Source organism: Protopterus annectens, chromosome 8.part0 (genome assembly GCF_019279795.1).
Source record: "Protopterus annectens isolate FY-2018-M chromosome 8.part0, PAN1.0, whole genome shotgun sequence".
In the NCBI taxonomy this organism is placed as follows: Eukaryota; Metazoa; Chordata; order Ceratodontiformes; family Protopteridae; genus Protopterus; species Protopterus annectens.
This window is the reverse complement of record NC_056741.1, coordinates 1,327,026,839-1,327,045,339: the sequence shown is the minus strand read 5'-3', so window position 1 is coordinate 1,327,045,339 and position 18,501 is coordinate 1,327,026,839. Positions and strand designations below refer to the sequence as shown.

The window sequence follows — 18,501 nt, the reverse complement described above, 5'->3', positions numbered from 1 at the left end:
CAAGTGCTTCCTCTTACACTTGGTTTTACCTCCTAACATTGGGGGGAGCTCAAAGGGAAGAAAAACTGTGATCTAGTTATAAAGCATCCTGTTGAGACCCATCAAGTTTTCTTTCCAGGGCTAGAAAATGAATGAGAATGGTAGAACTATCAGCTAAAAGAGGCCCCAGAGAAACAATGGTCTGAATCCCTATGGGAGAAGCTCATGCAAGGAAGCCTGCAATGTCAGTATTAGGAGCACCAGCAACTCCATACCCGACATTTGGACTGCTTGAAGAAGCTACATCAGAAACTGAAAGCCCCAGTGCTATGGCCAAAAGGCTGACATCAGCAAAGCAACTGATGTGCCAAAGCCAACCATTAAGGCAGACAATGACAATCCAGTCTTGGCCAGTGACCCTGAGAAGTTGACTGCTTTAAGGACAATTTCATGGATGGAATATTCATCCCTGAAGGGTGTAGGACCAAGGACAACCTCGGAAGATACCCTCACTGTCAAAGGAGGTACCAGTCCTGAAAGAGTCAAGGTCGGGAACATTAAGATCAACAGAGAGATTGACATCTGAAATGCTAAGGGCACTGACTCTGACAGGACAACTAATGTCAACAACGAAGGATCAGCTAATGGTTTTGAAGAGACCAGTGTTCAAATCTAGCCCAGTGCTGAAAGATCTGACTAAGATCAGAGAGTGCAGGCATAAAAAGGTGCTCACAATGCTCAGACACCTGGGACAACAACTGTTAAGTTAAATAATGCCTCACATATCTTTTTATATCTAATTTGAGTGAAACCAACCAAAAGGACTTGATAAACACAGTGGAAGAAGGAAGAAGGCATGTAGATATCAGGGACTGAGAAAATGAAGGTGAAGATGTCTAAATGAAGAATGGTATCAGTCAGATCCTCTTGTTGAAACTCTACACCTCCCACGTTTGTCTTTAGTTGAAACTGGATTAACAAGAATACTATCATTACAAATAGACTTCATGGCACAACAATCAGTGGACTTATGTTTTTTTAGATACATGCACTGTACTCCTACCTAATTAGAACTTTCTCTTCAACTGCTTATGGGACTTAGAAATAGAAGGGGAAGCCTTAGGAAGATAATTTGCAGACAGGGTAGACATGAATTTAACTTATTTTTACATCAGGGTGGGTGTCTAGATTAATGTCCTTGGTTTAAGCTATAAACAATTTTTGTAAGCAAATAAGCCTGAAGAATAAGACAAAGTAATGAAAGCCATGAAGAATGCTAAGCTTCTTGCATCTGCAAAGATATTAGCTTATGCTTTTTGCTATTAGCAAATGTTATCAGTGAAAGACAAGAAGTCCTAAGCTGATGGTAGTCAGCATGGGGAACTGCAAATATTATGTTCTAAGTAGAATTTACAAAGATTTCTTCATGATTCTGCAAGTTGTTAATTTTTTTTCCATTGCTGACTACTTTTGCAGAGAGAAGAGGTGTCCACCGGTGCAAGCAATTAATTTTGAGTGTTACAAGCATTCTTTGATGAGGGAAACACAACATTTAAAGGTGCAATGACACATAGTTCAGTAAAAACTAAAGTTTGAAATTATGGGAAGTGAATAAATGGTAGTACCCTCCTCAGTAGCCTGAAAACTTTAATGCATTTAGTATAACAGTGCATAATTTAGATTTATTTACATGTAACCCATGCACTTTTCCTTAGTGCTAAAAAAATATGTTTTCTGAAAGCATAAAAGCGTTTTTTCACATCCACATCTGGGAGGGGAACAGAGATAAGAAAAGAACAGACAGCAATCAGTGTAGGTGGAAACACTTGCTATAACATGCGGTTTAGCATGGGTAACTTTAATTTTAGATTAGGTTATGCCTTTGGGTGCAGCTGTTGATTTGGGCAATCACTCCTATCCAGAGGGTTAAACTTCATTTTTTGAAAACGTACATAGTTTTTGTGAGTTTATTTTAAGTTAAAAGGGGACTTTGTGTTCTGAAACATTTTTTTTTGTTTGAGGGTTTTTACTAAAGCAAAAAGTCTTGAGAAATGTGACACAGGTTCAAATGGAGATGCAAACAAACAAATGTATAAAAGACCAGCATGCCAAGCATTAGTGTGTGCATGTATGACAAAAGTTTGAAATACATATTCAAAAAAACTGTCATGCTGAATAAGTGGGAACAGCAGCTTTTTATCATAATGTCTACTCTATCCTCAGCATCTTGTAATGTAAATGGCCTTACATGTACAGATAAAAAGCAAATCGTACTGAATTATATTAAGAAATGGATAGCGCGAATAGTAACGCTTGATTAGACAAAAATGGAAAGAAATGAGCATGTGAATTTGACAAAATGAATTTCAGGATGGATATTCAGCAGAATATCAGGGACCGAGGGAAAGGGGAGTGATTACTAAAGGGGTTCTGACAGTATTGTAGGAGGGGAAAAAGAATAACGCTAGATTTGTGGTAATAATAAGCTACTGGCAAGGGAAGATGATTATGCTGGCATGTATTTACATTCTACCAAAAAACATTATTATGGAGCATAAGAAAATTTTGGGAGAAATAATCAACTTACAGCAGGGAATATTACTTATAGGTGGGAACCCTGACTAGATTTTCAATACTGAGGATGAACTGGTGTACCTAGAAGGGAAAATATAACAAAAGAGAGTAGATTTCTGAAGAAATTTATGAAAACTTTTGGTATGGAAGACATGAATTCAACAGTGGCAAACTCAGACAATAACTGGGCTAGACTGGATAGAAAATATATTTCACAGAACATGTGCATTGTAATTGAAAGATTCTACAAGCATCCAATAACTATTTCAGATCATGCGCCAATAAAAACTAAGATAAAAATGTAGGATAATGAAGTAAAAATGAGATACGGGTACTTTCCCACTTACCTGTTAAAAAGAAATGAATTTAAGGAATGTGTAGTGGAAATTATTCAAGAGTTATTAGGAAAGGTAGACATTTCTTCAGAAGGAATAGCTAGTGAGTGAAGTAAAAATAAAAATGGAGTTTAAAAATAGGGTAGAAACAAAAGAAAAAGGTACAGTTAAGAATTAATATGAATTCTTTAGAGGGGCTGCCAAAGGTTAAAGTACTGCAGAATAAGATTATTATCACAGAACAAGAACAGGAGCAACTGCAGAGTGCTAAAGAAAAACTAGTGGAGCATTTGGATAATATGCATGAGGTTAGAAAGCTTGCTGTTAAGTAACTACTTCTGATAACTCCTGAGCATTGAAAAAAAAATTATTGCACAGTGATTTAGGCAACAGAAAGCAGAAAGGACCATTGCCAAACTTAGGAAGCCCGTGACAAAAAAAAAATAGAGATCATACACAAGTATTAGAGATATTTCAGAAAAGTTATAACATTTTATATAAAGCACATTAACGTGGAAACCAGAAGCAGCACAAATGGAAATATTTATGGAAGACTTAATTATGCAAAGATGAGACTCAACAACTAATAGTTAAGACAGGAGAAGAGATAAAAACTGTGATGTATAATCAGTCTCCAGGAATAGGAGGCATTCCTGTGGAAGTTTGGAAGGTAGGAAGAAAAAGTGATCAAGATCTGTAAGACTTTAACATTATTTTAAAAGGAGGGGCTGCACCAGCATTTTGGAAAAAAAGCTGTGGTAGTTAATTTACCCAAAGAGGGCAAAGACCTGCCAAATACAGCCTCAATTTTAAACCAAGACTATAAAGTGCTTATGTCTATACTAGCTCAAAGAATGGCAAAGGTGTTGCCAAAATTGAAAGATATGGATCAGTGTGGCTTTGTGGGGGACGACACATATTTGACATTAATAAAATAAGGATGATCCACACGGAAGCACAATGTAAGTAAATACTGTCGTTGCCGATGGGTCTTGATACAGAAAAAGCATTTGACAGAATAAGCTGTGATCTTAAGAATAGGATAATGGAAGCATTTGCATTCCCTAATACAATACTAAGGTTAAATAGGAGGATATATTAAGGACTGGAGTCACGAATTAAAGTGAGGGGGGGGTTCACCTCTGATAAGTTGTCTCTGAACAGAAGAACCAGACAAGGTGTCCTCTTTCTCCTTTGTTAGTTGCTTTATATTTAGAGCCACTAGCAAAGAAAATAAGACGCAGAGAAATTCAAGGATATAATTGCTATGGCAATCAAAAATGTTTGCTTTATTTGCAGATATTATTATTTTGTACTTCATAAATCCAGAAAAAGGACATATTGGTGTTGTGGCATATTTGTGGCAGTTTCACTTCTGATCAGGATATAAAATTAATGAAAATAAAACAAAGGCTACAGCCACAAATTGTTTACCCACTCATGACTTGATTCAGCAATACTCATAATTATGTGGACATATTTGCACTGGGTGTGACGAGGGTAGACAGGATTAAAAATAAGTATATTAGAGAGTCAGCCCAGGTTGGACGGTTTGGAGACAAAGCCAGAGAGGCGAGATTGCGTTGGTTTGGACATGTGCTGAGGAGGAATGTTGGTTATATTGGGAAAAGGATGCTAAGGATGAAGATGCTAGGTAAGAGGAAAAGAGGAAGGCCTAAGATAAGGTTTATGGATGTGGTGACAGAGCACATGCAGGTGGTTGGTGTGACAGAGCAAGATGCAGAGGACAGGAAGAAATGGAAACAGATGATCCGCTGTGGCGACCCCTAATGGGAACAGCCAAAAGAGAAAAAAAATGGGGACATAATAAAACAATATCCTTAGGAGAATGGATAAAAAGGCTTCTGTTATAGCAGCTTAGGATACGTGGGAAGAGACTAAACAAAAGATAATACAAAAACTGAGAAACTGAAAGCTCTTGTTTATGGATACGGATATGGATAAGATAAAAGTAGTGAAAATATTTTAGCCCCTTTAATTATATACAGTTCATGCGTATTTGTATTAACCAGAGGAAAAGTTGTGGACAATAATTAATAAAGAGTTGAAGGCATTTATCTGACATGTTAAGAAGGCAAGCTGATCATCTTGACAGAACAAGGTGTTTTTGGATTACCTGATATGAAGGGATATTTTATAGCTACATAGTAAGGTTCATATACGTAACAGCAGAAGGTTATAATTCAAAGTGGAAAAGGATGACTTTAAAGATGGACGGGCAGTTCAAGAAATAAAGGGATGCAGATCCTCAAGGAGAATAACCACCACCACCATACAGAATATTATTTTCATAAAATTACAAAACTGCATAAAGTATTCTAAGAACTAAACCAACACATGAATGGAGAAAGGAGATTTTGCCAGTAGGGATGACTGCAAGTAGGGGTACAGAAAATAGGCAAGAACAGGCTCAAATTTGCTGGAGAAAACTGGCAAAAAAACCAAAGCATTGGGAGCAAATAACTAAAGAAGGAAATGTAATAGAGTGGGATGAGGCCAAGAAGTTTGGACTGCAGGTTAGAGACTGCCTGTCCTGTCACGGATTGATAGAGAATATGCAATGAGAAAGGGATAGAAGAGTACTACGTGAAAGATTTGCTCTGGTACATTATTTAGTCAAATATAGAACAGAAGCTGCTATTAAAAGGGGAATGATTAGTACGATATATAAAATGTTGCATGATGAGTATAAGAATCAATCAGAGGAAGTCAGAAAAGATTGGGAAGAAAGACTGAAAAAAAAGATCACAAGGGAACAATGGGAGGACATATGTACAGCTTGCAAGTGTGCAAAAAACTCAAGAAAATTTAGGATTTTGGCTTGGACGTGTTTTCATCTGTATTTTTATACCCCAAGCAGATTTTAAATAATTTTTACTCAAGCATATACCAAATACTGGAGGTGTGATGGGGAATAAAGAGCTAACTCGGAACATTTTTTGAAAGTGTAATGAACTGTTAGACAATTAAAAAAATGCCTACACAGTATTCTGTCAGACATATTGGGGAAGCAAATGGTTGTAACTAACAAAATGATTACTTTGAGCTGGGACAGAGGTTCTGAATTGTCTAGACACAGTAAGGCCTTATTAAGTTTAATTTTGCTGGCTGTCAAAAAAAAAAAAAAAAAAACAATTACTTGAGAATAGGAATTGAAATCTAAATCAATTGTATTTGAAGTACTGAATACTGTAAAAGAGATAAAAGAACTGGAAAAGGGAAGTAGCAAATTACATAGAAATAAACCAGAATTTATGGGAACAATACAGGCAGAATAATGTTGAAGAGAAGTAGTAAGGTTTAAGGGAAGGCAGGAATCGCGTGATTTACGTAATTCTAGATCAAAAGATAGTCATTATAAAGAAAGAAAGCAAACAATTTATAATGCATACAAAAGGAAAGACATTAATGTATCTTCTTTTCTTTTCTATGAATGTATGTGTGCTTGGGTCTACTTTCTTTGATCGAAATACCATTATTTTGAACAAAGAAAGTACGATCTTACTTCTGCGAAAGTACACTTCAACAAAAGTGCATTTTTGCAAATTCCAGTTCAGCAAACCAGCAATTAAAATAAAACATAACAATTTAAACTTCGTTTTGCAGGGAGGCAAACCTCCCTGCTCCCCGCCACACCCCCACTATATTAATTATACTAACTCCGAGATCGGACTACAGATGGGATACAGGTATATCCCCTCATCCCCACTGTAGTGCTCTGTTTTATTTAGACTGCCGGTTCGCTGAACCGGAATTTGCGAAAGTAAGGTCGTACTTTCTTTGTTCGAAATAATGGTATTTCAATCAAAAAAGTAGACCTGTGTGCTTATGTCTTAAGTGATATTTTAATAAAGATGTTTAAAAAAAAAAAAAAAAAAAAACATATTTGATCCGAGAAAAGCCCACTTAGGGTGTATGTAATTCTGCCTTCTACTATCCCCAAAAGGGCTGAAAACAGGTTTGCCCAGTTGGACTACCCTAATCAACAAATAGAATTAATAGTAATAATAACAACAACAACAACAACAAAAGCGGGCTACACAACAACCTGACTGAAAAAACATGTTCTATTTTTGGGATATACAGTGTACTAAAGGAGACAGGACCATCAGATGAAAAACAATTATCCCCCTCAAGCCATTTTGGAAAAAAATAAATGCTAAATTAATACTAAATACTAACAGTGATTTACTGACATCAGTACCGCATAAATGACTAAACTATGATAAAATAAATAAATACGTTTCTGACCACAGTATTCCCTTAAGTGGTTCTGCTTTCAAAAACATAACAGAAACGCATTAACCATATAAGACTGTAAGAAACTCCTAAAATCATTTTTTTTTCAAAACTTGTTTTTGTGGGAGGGGGGTTTTATTTTCCACTCCCCCAACTCTTTAATATCTTTCTAGTTTCAAGTAATCACAAACCTTGAATATAACAAAAATGCTTTGTTTCTGTGTGAAACCAAATATTTCTTCCATTTCTGAGATTGTACAACCTTAGAGTTAGAATATTTAGGGATTGGGGCACAGTCTCCAGCACAGACATACAGATGAACAAAATTAAAAAGTTTTATTTTATTACTTTATTGCACCTGGACTTCTTACTCATTAATAAAGAAAAAGCAGGCTTCAGGGTTTTCTGTTTGGTCTCTTGTGCACAGGGCTTTTTCTGCTTCAGTCACACCTTCAAGTAGAGCTCTTGTTTGCCTCCATTCCCTTGTTAATAGTTTTTTTGTTTTGGTCTTACTATTTAAAGGTGTATTAATGCAGTAATTAGAACCGAATATAGTGAAGATAATCAATGAACTGGAAAATCTGCCCTGTTTCCTAAAGATGCACTGGCCTCAAAAGTTAATTATGAAACTTATGGAGTGTAGGAGGCTTTGCTCCCAGGTAAAACATTCTTTTTAGGAAAAACAAATTGTACAAACCAAGAAAAACAAAAAGACGTCAGTCCACAGAGACTCCGACCGAAGAAACTCCAAACTAACCACAAAGTGGATAACCAAATAAAAAATACAATGTACAAAGAACGTAAAATAAGCCCTTTTATTTTAATCAACTAAAACTTCATCAGTTCAATATTAAATAAGCAACTTAAATACGTAATTAAATAAGTCACATGACAGCAGAGTCCCCAAACTAACAGGCATTTTTAAGCAATGAAAAACAAAAAAAATTAAAAATTTTTTTTTAAAAATTCACATTTTCAAAAATAACAAATCATGAAATAACAATAAATGGTGTGTTTAATCTAAACAAGCAACATAAACAAAATAAAATGATTTTACTTGTGTTACTTTAGATTAAACACATGATTTATTATTATTTTTGAAAATGTGAGTTTTTATACTTTCAATTTTTTTTTTTGTTTTTAGTTGCTTTAAAATTTTTGTTGGTTTGGGGGGGAGTCGGCTGTCATGTAACTTATTTAAGTTGCTGTTTCATTATTTAATATTGATCTGATGAAGTTTTACTTGATTAAAACAAAAGAGATTATTTTACATTTTTGTTCATCATATTTTTTATTTCGTTATTCACTTTGTGGTTAGTTTGGAGGTTCTTCAGTCAGAGTCTCTGGGGAAAGGAGTTTGTTTGTTTTTCTTGGATTGTACAATTTGTTTTTCCTGGTTCAGGTTTGCTTACACGCCATGGCTGCAGGAGGACTGACTGGCTCACAACCGCTTTTTCCTGAACCTGATATTACAGAGTTACAGCGTTCTGTTGGTAATCTTACCACTTTGGTGCCACAACTTTCGCACTGGTTTGAGGATATTTCTACCTCTGTCTTCTCTAATGTTGACACAAGGTATGAAACAGCCATTGGGTCTCATTTAAGACATTTTATTCTACCACCCAACCCTCTGAGAACTGGTTCAAATTCAGTACAAACTGTTAGTGACAATACACCATCTAGGGATGTCCCTGTTTTACAACAGTGGTTGCTTGGCGATTTTCAACTGGCCGACACACAGCAACAAAATAATATCAACCTTTCACAATGGTTGGATGAGTTTGATTATAAACTTCTGAAGGTAAATAAGTTGCAATTGAAAAATGCTTTCTTTGCGGAGTGCATTAAGGAAAATAGTGGTTCAAAAAGGCTTTGGCATTCCCCCACTTGATTAATTAAGGACTCACCGCTTCACAATGAACTTCTGAAAAATGTTTGATTGTCACGGTTGTGAATATATGGACCTATCGATAAAATTTAATATCAAACTTATTGTTTAATTCACAGCTGACATTAATTCCCTTGATAATTTGATTACACATGATTTACTATTCAACCATTATATATAAATTTGACTATGCTTGTATTTTTAATAGTATTGATGAACAAATTCATGTTATTAAGGGAGTAAAATCAAAAAACTTAAAAGGGACAGACGCAACTATGTAAATCATACAGCCTACCCTACCCTTCCCTCCTTCTTCCCAGACTTGGGGTAGTAGGTTTAATGAAAATAATATGGGCAACAATTTGAGCAATTCATCTACTGTAAGCTACAACTCATCTACTGTAAAAAAACAATGTTACAAATGAACAGGCTCCTTCTAATAAAAATTCAAATAATCTAGGGGGTCCCTTTAGAACACCAACAACCCAGGCATTCAGAACGAATTCAAGCGAAGCAGAATTTCAACAAATGGGCCCAGAGACCTTATGCCCAGCCCCCAGTGAGAAGACAATCACATTGGCAGAAAGAGGAACCTCAACTGGAGTTAACAGAAAACGTAGTTTCGGAACAAGTGCAGTGTAATTCTTGTAAAATTATCAAGAACAAAAATGGTGACTTTAATATTTATAACTTTTCTTCTTATTCTATTAATACAGAATGTGGAGATCATTTTGCACATGGATTGACTATTGCTCCTGTTAAAAATGCAAATGTGGCGTATGTTCTTATGCACTTTATGCAACATATTAGAAAATTGAATTTTAATATTTTGTTTGATAATTGTACTGATGCTATGAGTACTTTGAGGGTGCCTAGCACTTATAATCCACCTGTCCACCCCATCTTATTATGTTTTTGAAAAAAAATGTGTGAACTCAAGTTTTGTGAAGCACTATGTAATAATAACAGATTAAAAGCAATTTATTGTATCTGATAATTTGACCTCTAAAGAAAAAGAATTGCTAAGTGAATTGAGTAGTCACAACTTAAGAATTATGAAACCGGATAAGGGAGGGTGGTCCTGTAATAATGACAAGGGATGATTATGCCAGTACAATGGGTAAAATTGTTATCTGATGACACCTATGCAAGTTCGTCTTTAAACAAACTTAACAGAGCATACAGAGAGACCAAGAATGAGCTGAATGGCATTTATTGAACATTAAAATGATTATGAAGAATTTAAATTTCTTACACACAGCTTCTCCCATTGTGCCTATGATCTTTGGCATTCCCAAAGTACATAAAAATGTTCATCAATCTCCCCCCCCCCCCCCCCCATGAGACCAACTGTGGATGCCAGGGGCTCCATCACTCATCCCTTTGAAAGATTTTTAGAGAAGAAACTGAAAAACCTGGCAGCACAAGAGACCCAAATCTTTAAAGATTCTTGGGATTTTTTTATGAAAAATTAACAAGCTTCAATTTAAAGAAAGTTACATCTTTATTAAAATAAATGTTAAAGCTCTTTATACAGTCATCCCCCATCACACTAAGATGCTATGGTTTGTTGAATATTTGTTTGACAAGGGTATTCCACAGAATACAATTAACACAAAATGTTGTTCAAGATTGCAATGAAGATTAACTTTTTGATATTTGAACGTAAATATTACTTACAGTGATCAGGGGTTGCTATGGGTTCAGCTTGTGGTGGGCCTTTTGCAAACACTGTAATAGTCCAATGGGAGAAAAAAATTTTGTTCAGCTCAGACTACATGAAGTCTTGCAAATTTTACATCCATTATCTGGACATTTTTATTGTTTGGGATGACAGTGTTGACAAGAATGCTGACTTCTTTGAATACATAAACAAAACCAGTGACTTCTTAAAAATCAAGTATGAATTTAATGATTTAAACATCGCATATCTTGATATTTGGCTTAGTAAAGATAATTTGAGTAGAAGGTTTATATCACAAATCCATCGCAAAACTACTTTTTCAAATGCTTAACTACATTATACTAGTTCACATCCACACACACAAAAATGTGCAGTTGTTAAAGGGCAGTTCATTTGAGCTGTCCGAATGGTATCTACCTTTGAACATTTTCTGGATGAATGTGAAACTATTAAAAGCATGTTTCTAGCAAGAGATTATCCTTGCACTTTTGTGTAAGGGTCAATATACAAGGTCATTAATAAAAAGGAACAGAATTTTTAAGTCCCTATTTTAAAAGCCTGAACATGTGAGTACAAGTGTTTATCAGGTAGGAGTTGATGGGGTTGAGGAAAATGCAGAGTGTTTGTGGCATTACTTTAACACATCATACTAACATCTTTAAGAGTTCATTTATCACTGTGTTCAATGCAGATAGTTTTGTTAGAAACATTGCTGAAAAAAAATAGATAGTATTGAAAGATGATAGGCATATTGCAGCAAAAGTAGGTCACAAACGAAATATAATACACATAACAGGCCTAAATTTGAAGAGTATAGTAGAGAAGTTTGGTTCCAAAAATGTTTACAACAGATTGTTTAAAATAAACAAGTGTGGTAGTTGTACTATCTGTTGTTTCATACTTTTGTGTGAACAATTTAAGATCAAAGACTTCATCATTAAAATGCAGGGTGCCTTTAACTGTTATACTAGTGGCATTGTGTACGCCACAATTTGTCAACACTGTCCTGATTATTACATCGGAAAAACAGAACGCAAACTAAGAGATAGGGTTTGCAATCATGTAAATGATATTAAGAAGAATAGAGAACCATACTTTAGCTAAGCATGTAGCTGAAGACCCAGAACATGCTTTCAAATTTACTATTATAGAAAAGGTAAACATTAGTGATCACGGTGGTCCGTGGCCACTGGTGTTAGAAAAATGCGACTAAACTGGCAGCTTAAGTTAAATGCCAGCACGTGGCTCAGTGTAAATGAACATGTTTCAATAAGCTGTTAAAGGCACTGGAAAGATAAAACTGTTTTATTTTATTTTATGTTGGTTGTTTAGATTAAAATACGCAATTTATTATTATTTTTGAAAATGTGAGTTTTTAGAAAAAACTTTTTAAATGTTTTTTGTTGCTTTAAAATTTTTGTTGGTTTGGGGGCTCGGCTGTCATGTGACTTAAGTATTTAAGTAGCTGTTTAATTATTTAATATTGATCTGATGAAGTTTTACTTGATTAAAATGAAAGAGCTCATTTTACGTCCTTTATATATTGTATTTTTTACCTGGTTATTCACTTTGTGGTTAGTCTGGATCTTCTTCAGTCGGAGTCCCTGAAAACATTTTTAAGTGCTGTACCAAACAAAACTTTGTCTGGGGCCAGGTAAAAGTGTTTGTGATGAGTATTTCTTTTAGCATTTTTTTTTATTTGCATATGGTGATTTTCAGATACTTTCCATTATTTACAATGCTGTCAAAATTATGGATTGTGATAGACAGCACTACATTCAGGACAGCACTACCGCTGCTCTACAAAACAGAGGAGTAAAACTACAGAACCAAAGGGAACAGGCTGAATTATTTGCTGAATATTTTGTAACATTATCTATAAAGGAAAGCAAGGAGAATACTATAACAGCAAGAGAAGGTATATGATGGGTAATGAAAATGGATGGACAGGAAGAGAATCTGTATGTTTGAGAAGTGGTAAGTGGCACCTTGTTTATGAAGGGAAAAAGCATAAGGCCCTGATCAACTACCAGCTGAGGTTTTGAAGGAGACAGTAACTTATTAGGATCCTATGAGGATGGGAAAAGTGCCTGAGGACTGGAAAGCATCAAATGTGATAAACAAGTTGTTTCAAATAAAGGGTACACATGTTGTTTCAAATAAAGGATACACAAGTTGCTTCAAATAAAGGTAGATAACTTCAGGCCACAACAAGACATCCTTATTAAGTACTGGTGGAAAAGATTTTGAAGGCTAGAGTAGTAGAATACCCGAATTAGAATTTTTTTGAAGAACATAAGACAGCATAAAATCATAAAGTCCAAATCATGGCAGACTAGCCTGTCGGAATTTTATGACTAGATTCACAAGGAGACCAACATGGAAATGTCAACAGATGCGGTGTTCTTGGATGACAACAAGGTTAGCGATAAAGTCTCATAGAAATGACAGATGGAGTGAATGAAACAATAAAATATGATCGATTAGGAAGTGCTTGATTAGCTAACGGTAAAAGGTAAGAATTAATTTAGGTCTATTACATGTCTCTCTTTGGGCAGCTGTGTCCTGAAAAAAAAAAAAAAAAAAAAAACTAAAAATGGCAAATGTCCTGAGATTTTAGGACAAAAACTATTTCCTATGTTCTCTTTAATAGTTGCATAAAACAGTTATTTTATATCTGAAAAACCTAAATATTTAAAAAAAAATAGCATAAGCAACTCAAATGCTAAAAGAATAAGCCTTTATTTAGGCATAAAAATGTTCTGCCCTTTGCACTGGCTGTGTGTATGTTTTGTCCTGCAAAATCTCATGTTTCTACAAAAATGCGTCATGGTGGGCATTTGAAAAGGGGTACACCAAGAGTCTTTCATAGGTTTAATGTGACTTAATATTTACATAACAGACATAACTGAAGGGAATAAGTAGTATGCAGATGACAAGTTATATGGACCTTAGAAAATCAGAACAAAAGCAATTTACAGTGGGAACCTAGTTATGATGTATAGAGATGAAAGATGGCAGCTGAGGGAGACAGAATGGAATAAGGGGCTGATATGATTACAACATAATGCAGCTCTGACAGCAGGACCATGGATACACATTTGAAAACATAAGTGTTGCAATACTACAGCAACCCTCATATCTCATCACACCTTATGCTTAAGTCAAGTGGAAATTCTTCCAATTTCTGATGATTCATTTCTTCATTAAATAAAGTGGAAGAGTTCCTCCAAAGGACTGCAATTCCATGATCTACAAATTTACAAGGCAGCTGTAACTCCTAAACATTCCTGATACTCTCTTTGTTGCATGCATTTCCCCCGCACCTGAGTGAAGCAACAGTCATAAGCACCCAACTCACCTGTATAAGAAGTAAGAGAATAGTTAGAGTTCTCTCATGTTTTGGTCCAACGAGTTTTAGGATAAAATTAATAAGAGTCAAGTTGTTGCACTCTGTGTACTCTTCATTCTCACCAATTTCCTGTCTCACTTCCACAACATGCAATTTCTTTGCCACCTAAAAGGAGGAATGAGACATAATTATAAATTACAGAAGTCAGCATGTTAACCGAAAGTTAAGTCAAAAACCAGGAAATACAGGCCATATGAAGGACTTGCAGACTCTAAAACAGCTCCCTTTTGGGAAGTCACAGCAGCACTTTTTTTCTTCTTTTTTGTCTAAAGCTGAGATGGCTGATTCAAGTAGTTTACTATCAGATAGTGCGTGAAGCATTTCCTGTCCTGACATGCATGCCCCTGGATAAATATGAGGTAATGTGCCACACGGTATGTGAAAGCCAGAATTAAGACCTTTAGGACTACAAGCTGATTAATAATCTGTAAACTGTACTATCATAACATCAATGGAATACTATGAAAAGAAGATGCACCACAAACTGTTACAGTGTAGCACCTTTGCTGATTATACAACACGTATCAAATATCATATACACCATTATCATTCCCCTTTTTAAAGCAGAATGGGTATGTTAACAGGCTAATTATATATTTCTACGGTTCATTCATTAAATTCCACATCTAAAAGGTCCTTCTTTACCTGTAGCACAAAAGAACCCAGCTTGGACAGATCCTTTGTTTTAAATTTGGAGTAACTCATTTCCAGTTTTCCAGTGCTAGGATTAAGTCTAGAAATGAAAACAGATAACATAGATATATATGTATGTATACAATTTAATACAGAAATACCTATACATTTTCCCACAGTGAAGAGCATATACAATGTAATCTTTTTTAATGAGAAGGAGCAATGTTTATGTGCTTGTCTGCAAACATGTAGAAAGCAAATACATATGGCTAAACTACTGTATAGAACTGTGTAGCTATAAAGTTTTACCAGAGTGTACACATTAAAGGAAAAAATGCCTATCAAAAGAAAGCACTGAGAAGACTGAAAAGGAAAATATGGAGATACTGAATGCTAGAAGCTTCTTAATAATGTTTAGCTAAAACACACCACAGAGTTTTAACAATACATCAACAAAATGAATTTCTGTGCTAGCCTTAAATGTATGCTCAATCCCTTTCTCTGTGTAACCCTAAATACTCACCAGTACTTCTGCTTGTTATTTTCTCTGCACAAAAATTCAGGGATTTTAATTACTTCTGCAAAGAAAATACATCACATTCTCTCAAACCCTGCTATTTGAGCATCTTAACACTGCATCCTGTCCTTTACAATACACCTGATAAACAGTGGACCAATTTACTTATTATCTGTACCTTTTAAAAAATATGATAGCAGCTCAGTTTATCAGCTTCCACATCACTTGCCATGTTGCTGATAAGCTGAGCGGTTAACCATGGCCCACAGAACAATGCAATTAATTTGACAGCTGCAGCATAATTTCTTTTATACTATCTCAAACTCTATCATCTTAAGCAATTATGAGATGCTTTAAAGATCATGTGTGACCAGTCGCACATACCTGCTGAACGTCTAGAGTGGTTGCCACACTGCTAGAGTTGGGATTCTTCTATGGTCTGTGCCCAATGCACAAAAAATATCTTCAGAATTTGTTTCTGTCTTTTAAAAATGAGACATTTCCTACAACTAGCAGACTGTGTCAATCTAAGTCATCATGCCTAGAATAGTGATTATGTGAAGTCGGGTTTTTCCTGCTATTTGGTCTAGTCAGAAATGACCATTAATAATTAAACAAACAAATAATTAATACTCTCAAATGACATTCGCATTTCAACTTACAGCAATTTTTTGTAAATCAATGTGAAGATTCAAGGCAATAGGTAGCAAGTACAATAAAGCTCAAACTTGAACACTTAAACATTCTGTAGTAAGCCCTGAGGCAAAAGTGGTTAAATATACAAGGGAAAACATATTTATTCACTTCCCCTCTTAAGTCGGTATTTAGTTTGTAAGGGGAAATGAGTAAGTTGATGTAACTTCATTCTCACTCTCATGGGCAGAAGCCTTTCCTGTCATAGCTTCCGCCGCCAAATGTACATCACAGTGGACCACCCACCACAGCAACAACTACAACAAAGAGAAAACTTTGGCAGTGACAGTGCCACCTTCTGGTATTCCTATTTTCACATAAAACCATTACTTTATGTGAAAATATGACTAGACTAGCCAATAGTCACCAGATAACTTTGCAGCAAAAAACCCAAAAAACAAATAGAGATGCTACATTTATTTTCATCAAGATGCACATGATCTTTAAATGTTCTCAAAAGTTCCCTGACAAACATACTGTAATATCAGCACATATTTATTATTTAGGACTTCCAATATGGATGCACATTGACCAATTTGCTTAATTTCAGCTTTCCCAGTGTAAAAACAGAAAGGGGGAACAAGGAGTGTTATCTGGTTAAAATTAATTTGCTGGTTAAGTACACTTCCTGGATACCAGGAAACAAGAAAATTGGAGAACCTGTATGAAAATCAACAAACAAATGTGAAAAGAAAATATTGCCTGGGAAGGATCCAGTAGTTGTTCAGCAAAATGCAGTTCAAACTTCAGCTTTGGTTCAAGAGATGGTTTCCAGTACTTTAGAAGAAAAAATATACTCCGAAGCAATTAAAATAAATAAAGCATTGACGGAATATATTAACTCATGCAACACGATACTGTAAAAACAGAAGTTTAATTAGCTATTCAGATGAACTGATAAAACTGCAAAAATCAGAGGATAAAATGAAGACATTCTGGCTGAGTATGACATTTCTCAAGAAGAGCCGTTTCAAAAAAAAAAAATAGTAGAGTTAGAAAACAGAGAGAAAACCTGAGATCTTCCTCTGTACTAGAGAAACTGGAAGGAAAATACTGCATTAATTTTATGAAAGCACAAATAACCAACTGGAATTGTGTTCCATAACAGAACTGGTTAACTGAAAGGGTACCGAGTGTATGCTCCATACCTGGCCATGAGAAAGTAGCGAAGACCTACATTACTACAGATGCAATCAAACCAGCAGAAAGAGCTGATCCTGACAAAACTGTGTCAGGAAAATATTAAAAATTGGAAATAGCAGTGTGTGGAAAATGATTATTCACCATACACCAGGCAAAAGAGAAGCAAATTTATCCCTGCAATCAGGGAATGTTGAGAGGCAGGTGTGCAATTCAAGATACTGTATCCACCTGTCTTCAGGGTAACTTTCCCGGGGGATCAAAGGCATTTTTGATGCAGAATAGACTAAGGAAGAAATAAAAATTTATTTAACGAAAAGCAAGCCAGCAAGCTGAAAGGGGCAGTGCTTCTCATTCTTCTGACATCAGAGCTCATAAAAAACCCTTGCCAGTGAAATCTCTTCCAATCTTCCAAAAGAAAATGTTTGAGAGAGAGAGAGAGAGAGAAAATTGTACAAGAAGAGACTAGAAGAATCAGGAATACAATGGAAATGAACCAGAGTCTAATATTGGGAGATGGAGATGACCAAGAAGGCCAGCAACACTGAAATTAATGAATAAATGTGAGATTATAAAGCATCAATCACATTTTTGAAACTAGACTTTGTAAATAAATGCGGATGAGAAAAGATTGGCCTTTTGCTGAATTTGTTAAACTGGTTTTGTGGGCCGTATACAAGGACAATAAAGGTAAAAAGTAACTGTAAGTACAAAAACTTTTGTTCTTACTGGTATTTGCATAAAATATTTCAGGATATAAAGTACATGTTATACTGTTAAAGCAGTTTTGTATAATGTGCAATCAGGGGAATTTTAAATGTATGTGGGGGTATTTTCAGTAACTACTGTACATGTTAAAGATAATAAAAGTAAACAAGCACTGCTTCTTAGATTGTAAGAAATATGGGTTTTATAGTATAACAAGAGAAGAAAGGCTGAACAGAAGCAAGTTTAAGTTAGTACAAATGTTGTGATTTTGAGCTTCTAGGGTTGAGTGGATTATAAAAGTGAACTGATTACATTATATGTAGAACTATGATAATTTCCCTCGTTTTACAAATAGCTTGAGTTGGCTCTGGTATCCCATGTGTGACTCACAGGGTGACAGGACTAACAAGAAAAAGACTACAAAAGATTAGTACAGATAAAATCACTTTAGCTAGCAGGTCTAGGAGACCCTCTCTCTCTGATGCTCTCCCTGTGGAGGAATAAAGACACCTTGTTGAAGTTACAAGTAGTTTATTCAGTTAAGTAAGTAGATGGCAGAGTGCTTTTCCTCTAAAACATTACATTCAGCAGGTTTATTTAAAGGAGAACTGCACCCACAGACTCGAAAAACATATTTATTTCATCATGGTTTGGTGTTTCCTGCATTTTAACACCACT

The 18,501-nt window shown here is 35.3% G+C and overlaps 1 protein-coding gene across 2 annotated transcripts in view; it reads right to left on the bottom strand.

Annotated features, from left to right (window-relative positions):
- Positions 1-18,501, bottom strand: part of DPAGT1 (dolichyl-phosphate N-acetylglucosaminephosphotransferase 1) — a 229,991-nt gene that overhangs the window by 32,075 nt on the left and 179,415 nt on the right. Inside the window, exons 6-8 of one of the 2 annotated variants that reach the window (XM_044080865.1) lie at positions 14,778-14,865; positions 14,082-14,237; positions 10,717-10,767 (exon numbers count right to left, since the gene is read on the bottom strand). In XM_044080865.1, the coding sequence (XP_043936800.1) occupies positions 10,732-10,767; positions 14,082-14,237; positions 14,778-14,865 (280 nt within the window). In that variant the 3' untranslated portion in view covers positions 10,717-10,731. Of the gene's footprint in view, positions 1-10,716; positions 10,768-14,081; positions 14,238-14,777; positions 14,866-18,501 lie in introns of those variants that run through there. The other variant, XM_044080866.1, reaches the window with a different exon arrangement.